General features: G+C 34.1%; 1 protein-coding gene across 3 annotated transcripts; it reads left to right on the top strand.

The window, feature by feature from the left end:
• The first annotated feature begins 205 nt into the window (after positions 1–205).
• On the top strand, positions 206–12,508 carry LOC145204973 (uncharacterized). Of its 3 annotated transcripts, none has more exons than XM_080077594.1 (28): positions 206–429; positions 594–656; positions 1,209–1,285; positions 3,214–3,415; positions 3,713–3,882; positions 4,301–4,432; positions 4,501–4,565; positions 4,767–4,825; positions 4,904–4,981; positions 5,249–5,460; positions 5,776–5,913; positions 6,027–6,168; positions 6,342–6,455; positions 6,880–7,061; positions 7,387–7,464; positions 8,212–8,319; positions 8,396–8,502; positions 8,733–9,014; positions 9,404–9,531; positions 9,608–9,687; positions 9,909–10,039; positions 10,157–10,247; positions 10,462–10,505; positions 10,623–10,749; positions 10,937–11,021; positions 11,123–11,257; positions 11,325–11,393; positions 11,471–12,508. In XM_080077594.1, the coding sequence occupies exons 1-28, from the start codon at positions 369–371 to the stop codon at positions 11,548–11,550; spliced, it is 3,240 nt and encodes a 1,079-aa protein (XP_079933720.1). In that variant the 5' UTR covers positions 206–368; the 3' UTR covers positions 11,551–12,508. The 3 variants fall into 3 exon arrangements, with proteins under 3 accessions (XP_079933720.1, XP_079933718.1, XP_079933721.1); XM_080077592.1 differs by having other exon boundaries at positions 4,283–4,432; XM_080077595.1 differs by lacking the exon at positions 4,904–4,981 and having other exon boundaries at positions 4,283–4,432.
• The last annotated feature ends 667 nt before the right edge of the window (positions 12,509–13,175 follow it).

The raw sequence follows: 13,175 nt of genomic DNA, 5'->3' as shown, positions 1-13,175 counted from the left end.
ACGAGCATTGAACCAGTTTCGGTTTGAAGTTTCAGACGATCAGTACTGCGGAACGGGAACGATACGATACGTGTTTGTGTGGTTGTGTTGTGCAATGTGTTAATAATGAAGCCATGTGTCATGTCTATGTTGTTATAACAACAGTGAATATCAATCATACATAAAAGTTTAACAAGGACATTAGAAATTTAAGACAAGTTAGACAACCATATTTTATTCCTCAATTTTCAGGGTTCTGAATATTACATGACAGCAGGTAAACTTATTCCTGTTAGGGTTGTATTAATTACAAAACAACTGGTCTAACAGCAATTCTGTCAAAGTCTTTCCTAAATTACAAAAAACATTGGGAGGCTTTGAGCCCAAAGATGTCATCAAGATTTGGTTCCAGTTTTCTGGAGGACAACTTTCTCTCTGATGATGATTGGGGTACAATTTCTATGCTTTCTTACTTTCAGCCTTAGTTGTGTGCATTGTACCTAAATAATTCCATGCTATTGGTTATTGTAGAATACGGTGAAAACAAACACTTTTGGTTAAGTACAACATTTAGTTAGTGTATATCCATTACAAAACTATTCGTTACTTTTCAGGAGCACAAGCAAACATTGATTTCAGTTCATATGGAATGGGAGTTGAAAACACAAGTGAAATAGGTAAACTTCATTTTTGTTTAATTGCACGAGTGAAAACATGTGAATTTAAATTTTGTTTGGATTTTTTGTGCACATGGGCTGCTTGGTAAATTACATGCTTTTAGTATTTTGCTTTGAAACTCTGAAAACGTATAAAAACAATTTACTCTGGAAATGTAGTCACAGCTAAATTGTACTGTCAAAAGGGCTCCTTTTAACAAAAAAGTAAATAAATATTTGAAGGAAAAGTAAATTGTATCACTCAAATATCAGGATAACCATTAAAAGTTAAATTATCCGGCATGGTGTTTGCAGACAGCAGTAAGCTAGTACAACTGTTGGCCTATTTGATATGTGGAAATGCTTGAAAAATTAAAATGCAGTAATACATTGGCCCAATACTTTCAATTGACCATATTCACTTCCTGTTCCAAAGCATGTTTTAAGCATTTGGAAAATGTTTATATGGAGTGTACCTTTACAAACTAGATGCAAGAAAATTGTGCATTAAATTAAAAAGAATGGGTTTAATACCTATGTCAATTTTAAACATTGTCTTTCAATAATGTGTAGGTTCAGATGATAGCCCATGTATTCATGACATAATGGAGGTTTTACCTAACAGCCAACAAAATAAAAGTGACTTTTTGGTAAGTATTTATCATTACAAACCTATTACTAATAACTTTCTATAAACCATATAAGTTTATTACATCAAAGAAATAGTGCTGCTTACATTTTAATAAAGTGGAAAATGATTTTACACAACTAATATTGTAAAAGGGTTTTGCCTTGCTTGCATCATTTAGGCCAACTTGTCCCTAATGGGAGTCAAGTTATTAAACAATGTCTGAATTCAATGAAAACCCTAAATGCGTTTGCATTTATCTGCTTTTTGGCAACCAAAATTGTTGCCTAAATGTGAACCATTGGCTTGAAACACTTGTGAGTCAAGTACTGTCATCTCTGTGTGTCACTACATGGCTCCTTGTGACTTACAACTGCCAATGAAAATTGTGTCTGAGTGTAGCAATTACCGGTTCACTTGAAGCATGGAATGGCACTGCAATAGCCCTTGAATATTTCATGACCGAGTTAACTAGGGAAAATGTAACTAATAATTTCGCTACATATGTTTAACAATACAAAGTTAACTTTGAAGTTTCTCATACCTAAACAGTGGTTTTCTTTTTTTTTCTTTTTAATGACTATGCCCCTTACTGTTTCTTGCTGTTATGTATGTGAAGAATATGATACTTTTTTTGTTTGTTTTGGATTGAAGGACAAATTTCTTCATTTTGCGCACCAACTTTTTTGTATTTCACTTAATTCGCTTGTGTATTATTTAACAGAAGGTACAAATATATGACCAAATACATTGATACTGTTGAATGAAAGCCACTCCAAAAACTTAAGTTAAGTAATGTACATAGAGATGACCATGTACCTTGTCCTATGCCCTCTTAAACTAGTGGAACCATTTAAATCATTCACCATGTTAGAAATCTATTAAACAGACAGTTTTCAATGTTGGTCTTGAACAATGTCAGGAAATTAAATCCAAATGGTATTATTCCACCACCAATGGCTTTGTATTGTCTGTTTGTGTATGACAGATTAAATGCCAGTGAATAAATGCATTGCTGTTTGTTTGTCTTTTGCTCAGTGTAGTTTGATTTGGTACCTAGTCTTACAGATGCCAACTGCCTTGAGAAGGAAGTCAGCATAATGAGACATGTCAAATAGAAAAATCTGTTTGAAAGATTAAAATTCTGACTGCCTAATAACTCACAATCACCACTTGTTTCCACTTATTGTTTTTCATGTATTACCAGTGTTCCTCTTCCCTGAAGGGTATATATTGTTTTGAAATGTTTTTTTGTACTGTCCAACACAGCATGTTTGGACATGACAAATTAGTTAAAACTTATTGAGATTTACACACATGACAAATATGTATGACTGGCAGCAATAGCTTATATATGTATGACATTTGTGCATTGTAACTTTAGTTTCCCTAGTTGACCCAAAAAGTTGATCCCTAGTTGATAGAAAAATGGTTATATTTGCTGGGTACCTTACTTATGTTTTTTTATTTTAATGATTGGTGCACTGTACTGCATTCAATGCAAAAAAACTAGTTAGTAGGTCGTGCAAAATGCAAATATATTAGAAACTTACTTTAAGTGCTTGCAATTCAAGTGTTATGCATTGTTAAAGCTAAATATGCATCTCAACAAGGCAATGCTTGGTTTTGCATGAATACATTGCACATCACTGAAATCTGCGTTTTGTTGTGTCACTAATAAGAACTATTGGTTAGAATGGTTAAATGGTGCTCATATGTTTACATTATTTTCTAACCTGTAGTACAATTTTGAGAAAATGTATGCACATTTTATTTTTTCACCTGTATTGAATTTTGACTTTCCTTCTGAAATTGCTTGACAGATATCAGTATAGGAACCCGTATTGTAGTAGGAAAGCTTAAAATATATGATGCAATTTTTTAAGCATACATTTGATTGAGTGGAATTTGTTATCAATTTTTTCTCCAATAACTTGTTGTATGATGCAGATTGAAAATGGAATGAGTCCATTTGGTAACAGTTTTGAATCACCACCGCTTACACCTCCTGACGATCAAAATGCAAGAGATTCAGGACAAATTTTTGGATCAACGTTACAACAAGACACTACTGTAGAGGAATTACTCGCTGGTCTCGAATCTAGTAACCATGGAAATCAACAATTTCCCTCACTAGCATGCTCTAACTTAGGTACCAAGCTACCCTAAACTATTCATAACACTAGTTAGCCACATTTATGTGGTTTTATGTATATTATGGCCAACAGTTTTCTGTAAAGTACTTGCAATTCCAGTTAATGGCACATCCTGTTAAATTGCATTGTGAATTCAAAATGGTAACATTAATGTACAAAAATTTTGAATTACTGCAACGAACACTAGCCAAACCGAACATGAATGTAGTGCAAAATTTGTCAGTACTAGTGGTGAAGGAATTTGATAAATGTTGTAAAAGATTTGCTTCAAATCAATTTGCTGATATTTAAAGATGTGTTTGGAACCTGCGTTACTTCTTCAACTCGCGAAAGAAGTGAATCATCTGGTTCATGCTCATCAACATCTGCATATTCATCACAATCTTCTACTCCACCACCCGTACCAAATTCTGTTTCTGACCTTTTCGAGCAAGCGTTTACAGCAGACCAGACCCAAAGCAAAGTAAGTTTTCACTTCTATAAAAAAAATTCACTAGAACTGTTTGTTTTTATGAAAACTGTTCACTGGTTCTCAAAGTGCACCTTGTTTCGGCATTTGCAAAATTGAAAGGGGCACTGAAGAATAAATTGGCAATTTGTAGGCGCTGGAATAAACCCAAAAGATTAACCTCATACAGAAACAGAGTAAATTTGGCCATATATATCTTTAATTGACCAAGTTAGGCAATTTGATTTAATGTTTTGTGATATTGGGCAATGAAGGTTAATAAAACAAACATTTTGTTCTTTAAATTTTTTTTTAATTAACAAACTGTGTGAGAAACACTTGCTTAACCCTAAAGTCACAATTTTATTTTGACAATGTGGTAAGATTTTTAAAAAGTTTAAACATTTTCGTGCAGAATGCTTTGTCTTCCCAGGATGAAGGATTCCACGAATCTACATTTCAAATGCAGACATCTCCTTCAAGAGTTGTGCCTTCCAACCACGTAAAAACTCAGGAAATAATTAAACATATGAAAAACATTAATGGGACAAGGGAATCTTTGAAGGTACAGATAAGGTTTACTGCATAAATTGTGAAAAAAAATACGAAACTAATTTAATTTGGTGTTTTAAGAAATCTCGAACTGATATTGATGATTTTGATCAAAAAGTCCAAGAAGCTTTGAGAGAAACAAACAGGTAATCAATCAATCCTATATTTATCAATTAGGTAACCTTTATAAATTTGTAGTTAAAGTAATGGGCATCAGAATATTGCCAGTTGTGGGATTGTATGTAAATAAGGTTATTCCAGAAATTATTCTAATTTAAATATCCTGAACCCTGTAATTTATGTGTTGGAGACAAAAGTCAAGGTAATATATGCAAATCTTTACACAGGCTACTACAGATGCACAATCTATCAACAAAGAATGATTCTGAAAACCAAAAGCCTGCAGGTATACTTACAGTGAATAGTTTGTTGTTGTATAGGTTTCTTGATACTAACGAAAATTGTTTGTTTATGTTTATTTAAGACTCTGTTGGCCAAGCCAGTGGTAGAATTATTGTAAGAGGACAATCCAACCCTATACCACATAGTCACAGAGTAACTGGTATGTTGGCATTTTGCACTTACAGTAAAATAGAAAATGAGTTTTTATATGACAACCTCCCTTTAAACTTACTTTTCTTCAGTAATATGTAAAATATTTTATGATAACTTGTATAATGTGATATAACTGCTAACAAATTATTTGTAAGTGTAATTGAACATGTTTTTATTGTAGTACATGTTCTGTTCACATGTTTTCATAAACTTTAGATGAACTTATTTTGTGGACAGAAAGGTTTTAACTGATATATATTAAATCTGTTTTTAGGCAACCACCTGAATAAAGAAAAATCAAAAAGTTCAGAAATAAGATTAAAGCGAAAAGCATCAGAATGTTTGAAACCTGTGGTAAAAAAAGTTGTGATTGCTCCCACTAGTCCAACCACACTGCCTCATTTGACCTCCAAAAGTCAACAAAACCAACAATCTTGCCATGTTACATCCGTTAGCAAAGTTCAATCACCAGTGAGCAATTTGCAGGTAATATGTTATCCTGCTTGTACGAAGTGTGGTGTTGTGCAATATATTGTTGATATAATTTTTAAAGGTCTTTTAAAACGTTTTGCTTAATCCTGTCATTTTTGTTGAAATTTAAAGTGGCGTTTTTGATTTAAACGTGGCATCATTGTAAAACAACTTTTAATATTTTTTTATAAGCACTGTTTTGCCTATACTTAAGTGATGCACCTTTATTTTGTTTTATATTTTTTGTATATTATTGGCAATTGTCAAACATGAACTCAGTGTTGTTGGACCTTAAGTTTGAAATGATATATTTTTGCCTTTTATTTTCAGATTCCTTTGCAAACTGTAAACAGCAGTCCATCGGTGCTATTTGTGAAGAAAGAACCAGTCAATAATGGCTTGTTTCTGTCGACTGCAACATCAAGGGTCACAGCAGTACAAAATAATGTTACAATTGCCAACAATGTTGTAAGTTATCCCGAGTTGCCAGAAATGATTTCCTTTCTGTTTTAAACCCAACATGTACTGTAGTACTACTTGCTAATGTACAAAGTAAAATGTAAAAAATTTTCCTGTTTCAGTTGGCAGTTCCAGTATCGCAAAGCCAAGTTAACTCTTTCCCATGCAATACTGGCCCTTACATCATTAAGGACGAAACAGTGTTGCCAAACACCATAGTAACTTTACCTTCAGTGTCAACCCCTCATCTTACAATCACCACAGGTATACCAAAATTAACCAAACTGTGCAATGCACAAAAATGTATCAACAACAAAAAAATTTTGTGAATTTGCAATTTTTTTTGATATGTTTAAATAATATAAAATGTTTCAATGCAAAAAACTTTTACCACTTTTGTTTTGCTTAAATGCTTATGCTAAGGATTTTATCATAAGGTGCTGGTACTCCTCAAGTTATTAAAGTTCTCCCAAGCAATACCCACTTAAAACCTCAACCAAAACTGCTTCCCACCTCAACACAGCAGAAGGAAGAAACAGGAAATTCTGAAGGTGGGTTGCTGTTTTGATTGATAGGACTGGGTTTTTAATTCTAAGCTTGGCTTTTTGTTTCTTGGTAAACATTGTAAAGGCAATAATTCCCAAAACTAAATCTTAGTATCAGTTCATATAACCTGCATTTATGGCACCTGCTATCAGTTGGCCTTGTGTTCATAAGCTTTTGGGTTTTTACTATATATTTCCTTTCAATTCCTTAAGCTAAAAAGTACAAGAGCTTTTGTTTAATCCTGCAGAATCAGACTGGGTAAACCGAAATATAAATAAATCCAATTATTGCAGCTAGAAAATACATAGATGCTGTTTATGTTCACTGGTTTCTGGATTCTGGCATTGCTAATCTAAATTAGGATGAAAATAAAACTGAACAAAATTTTGGGCTACACTTTGTATGTAAACAAGTACATTTGTTTTTCAGTTAAAATTTGTGAAGCCAAGTCAAGTAAACCACTGATGGGTTCAGTTGGTGGACCCAAGAAACCCATCATACCTGCATTAAACACTGTGAACACTCCAGTTACAAGACAAGTCAGCAGTGTGGGTTACTGTCTCAATGCAAGAAAGGATTCACTATGCTACACTCCTACTGTTGTGGACAGTGTAAGTATAATTACAAAACTTTGTAATATATACCTTTATGCTATAGGAAAACATTTTTTGTCATCATTAATACCTGACCCTTGTTGAAATATGGGGTAACCCCGAAGCGTGACATTTTACTGCAGTTAAGATGACATAAATTCATAACTGGGATCAGCCCTGGTGCCTCAATGTGCCTGATGTACTGTGATTTAACTTCAGGGCAAGTTTTTTACAATTTACTTATGTGTTGCACTGTGAGTGTGTTTACCTGTGTGTCTTGCCGGTAAGGTTAAACAAAATTACCTACAGTTAGCATAAACTAACTTTAACATGACATTTTTAGAATCTGGTCAACAAGAGACAGCAGAGAATGATAAAGAATCGCGAATCTGCTTGCCAGTCCAGACAAAGAAAGAAAGAGGTGTTATATAAATCTATGTATATATTTGGACAGCATTGTTAGAAACTGTTATTTGTTGTGATAAATTTGTTTATTCTTTAAGACGCTATAGATTTGATTTGATGCTGATACCAGTTTTCCATTGCTAATGAGAAACCTGTAGATAAGAAACTTGACTGTTTTTTACTGCTTTTGTAGACCGTAACTTAGTAAATTGAAAGGGGTCAATTAGAGATTTGTGACTTGTTTCTGGGTTGCAAAAGCTGCGCTCAATAACTTTTAGGTCTTCCTTAATCATAACTTTTAACTAGGGATGCGCTGAGCCGAGCCAGAACCGGAGTACTCGGTACCGAGCATCGCTATTTTTGATGCTCGGTGCTCGGCCGAGCAGTTGCACAAACTGACCCCAGCATTAAATTTGCATATTCATGCCCTGCTAACATAGGTAACTAGTGTTCGAAAGGGTGTCTATGAACAAAAACAAATGATTTTTCAAATGTATTAGATTGTGGAAAAACGTGTACTTCTGAGGCCTGTACAGCTTAATACACCGTTAGTGACGTAAGAGGCCTTGTAGAGCTAAAACGTAGAAAGGGGATTTTTTGTGACGACCGAGAACGCTCGGTGCATTATGACGTCACAAAAAATCCCTTTTCTACGTTGCATTATGACGTCACAAAAAATCCCCTTTCAAACAGAACATTTGCAGTTTGGGCACATCCCTACTTTTAACCCAAGGAAATATTGAAACAATTTTTTTTCATCCAGTATGTCCAGTCACTTGAGCAGCAAATGCATGAATATGTTGAGGAAAATATACAGTTGAAAAATATGAATCATCAGCTGAAAAACAGAATAAATGAACTGGAGCAAGAGGTAATACCTTCTGTTGTATGAACTCACTAACTTAAATCAAATTGTTTTTCCCTGTATTTAACTGATTGTCTTGCAGAATGCCAATCTTCGCAAGCTCACATTGATGTCGATGACAGGTCAACGTAAGGCAGCCTGTGTTCTGATGCTCGTCTTATTTATTGGATTTAATGTTCATCCTCTGAGGTATTTCAAAATCAACTATTTGCTCCTTACTCAGGGTGTTTTGTTGGCCAGGGATTTTGTATTTTAAGCTCATTTGACACCTTGTGGTAAGGACAATGAGTGTGATTGTTGTAACATCTGTACAATGCATTTTTCATCTTTAAGCTCTCTTGCAGTTTTGCTTTTGAATGAGGCTAATATTACTAGTATATACATGATACCTTGTATTTCACCTTAGAACTGTTTTACAGCTTTCTTGCAAACCAGAGCATTACCAGTGTTCCCGAACTTGATAGCCAATCACTACAAAACAGCAGCAACACTAACTGGCAAGGGTCAATTGATACCAGCTTCCGAGCGCGACAACTTTTATCGCACAATGATCAGGGTGCAGCATCCAGTAAGCAGGCCCTGGATGAAAATAGGGAAAGCAAAGCAATAGAAGGAACAACAAATTACCCATTGACTGACATGCAGCATGCTTATTGGGTTGACGATTTGGTCAAGGACTGCAAACGAAATCACTTTGGCAGGTAAGGATTTGTGGTGTAGTGCACCAAACTGTGGTTTTGCATGCAACTAAGTGGATGGGTTGGTCAATGTCAATGTTTAAAATTGAAAGCCATTTTCTACAAAGCAAAAAAAGGTCAAAGTTTTGGTTTGCTGTTGTGTGTAATACAGTAATAAAGTACCCTTACAGAGACACAGTTTGCCTTTAGGACAACATTGAGTACAACTGCACCACACACTTTTAGGTGTTTTACCCAGAGAACTATGACTGTATAGAATGTTCAAGCATTACTATAAAAACTACAATATTGAGATACAGTTTTTGTAAAGTGAGTCTGTTAACTGATGTTAACAGGACATATTTTAAAAAAAGTTACTAGTTCAATAATAGTGAACCTTGTTTTTTACTCAGAATACAAGCAGTGCTTCAAGATACATCATCAATTCCACTGCAAAGACTGTTGCGGCGAAAACTGAAGGAGGAACTAGGAATTCGTGTTCCACTAAATCTTCCAAGAATTAGAAGAATTGCTTATGCAGGTATGTATACTGTAACGAATAATAAGTGAAGTTTGTATGTACACCTAATGCATCTACTTGTTGTGTGTTTTTGTAGGTTCTGCAACTTACGAAAAAGGATTGAGTGCGATATCACCAGATGATTCTATGGTGTTGGAACCTCAAGATGCTGTATTAGTAAGTTTGTTTATTTATGGCTTTTATTCTGTTGCTGTAGCTGTTTGTTAGGAAAATTGTCCTGGTAATTCCATAAAAAGCTGTGAAAACTGATTTTCAATTATTCGCCTGTAGTCAAAATTATTCTTCATGAACACATTTTTGTTTTCTACTTAAAGGAATTACTTCTCATGTTTTTGGTCAAGAAATGTTTCACGGCATGTAATATTTTCTGCTCATAGACTCAAGAACAAAGTTTGCCTCCAACCCCAATCTCTGTAAAAACTCGGTCATCAAATGAGGCATTGCCGTCATCTTCTTGTGAGCATCTTGGAAAAAACATCGATTTACCAAATGAGACTGACTCTGCAAGGTAATTGCATGACCCTAATTGCTAACACTGCATTACAATAGTACAACCACAATATATTCAATTTTGCAAATTCTTTCTGGCATTTGAAAAAAAAGTAATGTTGTGTTGCATTTACAGAGTGAGTGATGATTTAGCTCGTTGGGTTCAGCGCCATAAAGTTGAATCAAAACAACCAGCCACTCCACCAAAACATCAACATCAAAGACAGGTGCTTTTTATTGCAATTACTGACAATAGTTTTTATTGTGCTGCATACATATTTTAATAGCATTTAGTTAACTGGTGTGAAAATGGTTTAGTAAAAATGTTTGAATAAAGTTTCAGGATTTTATGTTACTTCAATAAAAATTTTATTATTAGTGACACTGCCCTTGTGCCCTGTGTACCTAAGCATTACTTTATCTTATGTTGTTTTATTGTAGACTCCAGACAACATGAAGTCAAAACGTGGCCACACAAAACAAAGGTACAGGACCAATAACATTAACATTTTCAGCCAGCCAAAATCAAAAGCTTAAAGCGGATAGACATGTAAAGAAAAAGTGTTGGAACTAAAACAGTTTTTTATTTAAATTTTGAACAGATCAAGGCCACCAGTATCAGACCAAACTGCAGTGGCAATATACAACAAGCGAGATGACAAGCTGAAGAAACTTCTAGAAGCTATCGATAGAAGAAATGACACCATTTATATGATATCCTTCAGTCAGGTACATTTCTTTGTTCTTTTTTTAAGTAATCTAGAATAAAAAGTGTATAGTCTGCAAAACATGTCATATTGTCTTTTTGACTTAATCACCAAATAAAAAAATACTATGCTAAAGTTTTGTTTTTTATTTAGCACATGCATCTATTCTATGTATGTTGTGACTGATTTGAATTTGTCTTTATTTTCAGGATCACATATTACTGCCTGCAATGACAAGAAATTCATCAAGACAAACAAGAATGTCTCTAGTGCTACCAACAGTTGCACCCAATGGTAAAAGACATACATCCTGATTTTTAGTGAAACACTTCCTTTATAGTAAAACAGTGGCAGCCATGTGCCTTAAACATACAAAAATTAAAATGTCCTTTTAGAATCATATGCCAATGATGGTGAATACCAAACCATGATACAAATCAATTGTGATGTAACGGCAACTGAGTACTTCAAGATTCGTAGAGATGCATTGCCAGGTGAAATGTCCAACCACTATAACACCAAGACTAAAGGTAATAAAATTCTAATAACTGGATACAATTAGATATGTTTTAGTAAACTTTGGTATTTGTTACCTAGATAAGAAATTGATGCGAAAGAATGACCGGTCTGCTGAAAATCCAAAGCGACATGCATTCCATGGCTCAGGTACATTTTTACCGAATTTCATTACATTAACTGTCTTAATTTTTTGATTGAAAATCACACTATGTTTTTGTTTCTAGGCACAAAAAGCAAATCGGCAGGGACAACGGGTACATCTCATGATGATGATGCTACAGTTACAGATGTGGTTGAATTATAAATGTGTTTTTTTAGTTTGTTAAACAAATACAACATTTGGGTCTTCAAAAAATACCCAGGACACAATATGAATATGATTTTGTATTTTCTTGCTGTATTTTCGTTATTTCATTTTGCACATTTACTTACTCAAAACAATGGTTGCAGTGAAATAGCAAAATTTTTGCTTTTGGTGTATTTAATAGTTGAACGGAATTGCCAAACTTACCATAATGTTCCGTTTTGAGATGTCAGATTTGAATTGCGTGGTTGTAAATTTATGGTCTGATTTTGTATTTTGCTGTGCAATCATTTTTTGCCTTCTCTTTTGATTTGTAACCCGACCAAATATATACTTATGTACTGTTTTCATCCAAGATGACAATCCAACCAGCAGAATATTTTTGTAATACAAATTGAGGTTTAAAAATAAGGTAACCTTGCCACACTTGCCATATGGTCCACAATCATACTTTCCTTGATTTTTCGGTAATATTGTCTGCACAATGACTAAATCAAATGTATGTGATCATTTTGCCTTGCTGTCTGAATTTCTCTGCTGCTTTTTTCTGTAATTTAAAATATGATTGCAGACTACATCTGGTGCTCCAACGGCAAATTTAAGTTCAACCAATTTTTACTTTTTTATTGCAAGGTTGTAAACTTATGTTTTTGTTGTTTCACATCGCTGAACAAATGGCCCAAATGTTTTTTTAAGGCAATTAGTTACGTTTTGGCAATTGTGCAAAACTGTGTATTGCCATTTTGTTTACATGTTTTTGTGCCTTTAAAATGTAATTAAGTTGGTTAAACTGTTTGTTAGTTGTTCCCTATTGTTCATGTCATGCAATTTATGGTTTTTGATTGAGTATCCCATATGTTCCTAGTATATGTGTGGTGTAATTTGGTACGGGTTTGATTGGTAATGCACTGTGTATGTGGTGATTTTATAAACAGAGAAATACATGTGGTAAATAATACTTTGTTGTCATAGTCGTTTCTTGCATTTGCATAAACCTTTCAAGTGATATAAATGCAGAAAGTATATGCCCAAAGACCACACGCAGCTACAAAACGAACATAAATGGAAAGGGTGGTTACCAGCAGATGGTATCATGGGATGGTAAATGGCAACTGGCAAATTTGAATTCTTTGCCAGCGATCGAAGATTTATACAATCCATTTAATCCGGAACGCGACAGTCAAAACTTGCCATATTCTTTAAGACAGCATAAAATAAAATAGGTGTTTAATTTTTAGTGTTATAAGATGTATTTGACAAGTAAAATTGTAAGAGGAAGAAAGAAAATAACGTCCAGAATGATGCAAATGTAGCAATTTAACGAATATAAACCGGAAATATGTTGTGCCGCCGTTCTCTAGCGACACGGATCAGGCCATTTTGAACAATAGTGATCGGTGCGTTTTAAATTGACTGGCGTGTTTGTATTGTATTCAAAGAACCTGTGCTGTATAGTTAATTTGCATTTCAGCACTGTAAATAAACAGATCAAACAAGTGATGCAATGTGCAATTTATCATTACCACTAAAATTAAAACCAACGTTTTTTTAAACAATGGCGCACAAATGTGCAAATGTGACTTAATTTTTGAATTGCATTGTAATTAATAAACTCACATTAAATT

Source organism: Phallusia mammillata, chromosome 8, assembly GCF_965637545.1.
Source record: "Phallusia mammillata chromosome 8, kaPhaMamm4.hap1.1, whole genome shotgun sequence".
Lineage (NCBI taxonomy): Eukaryota > Metazoa > Chordata > Ascidiacea > Phlebobranchia > Ascidiidae > Phallusia > Phallusia mammillata.
The sequence above is the reverse complement of the archived record's forward strand: the minus strand, read 5'-3'. Positions and strand labels throughout refer to the sequence as shown.

What these genes read in the sequence shown, in the direction of transcription:
- LOC145204973 (XM_080077592.1), top strand. Translation starts at nt 369, where the DNA reads ATGTCATCAAGATTTGGTTCCAGTTTTCTGGAGGACAACTTTCTCTCT. An exon ending in TGAAAACACAAGTGAAATAG is followed by an intron (nt 657 to 1,208) that starts GTAAACTTCATT and finishes AATAATGTGTAG; the next exon opens with GTTCAGATGATAGCCCATGT. An exon ending in CCAGACAAAGAAAGAAAGAG is followed by an intron (nt 7,465 to 8,211) that starts GTGTTATATAAA and finishes TTTTTCATCCAG; the next exon opens with TATGTCCAGTCACTTGAGCA.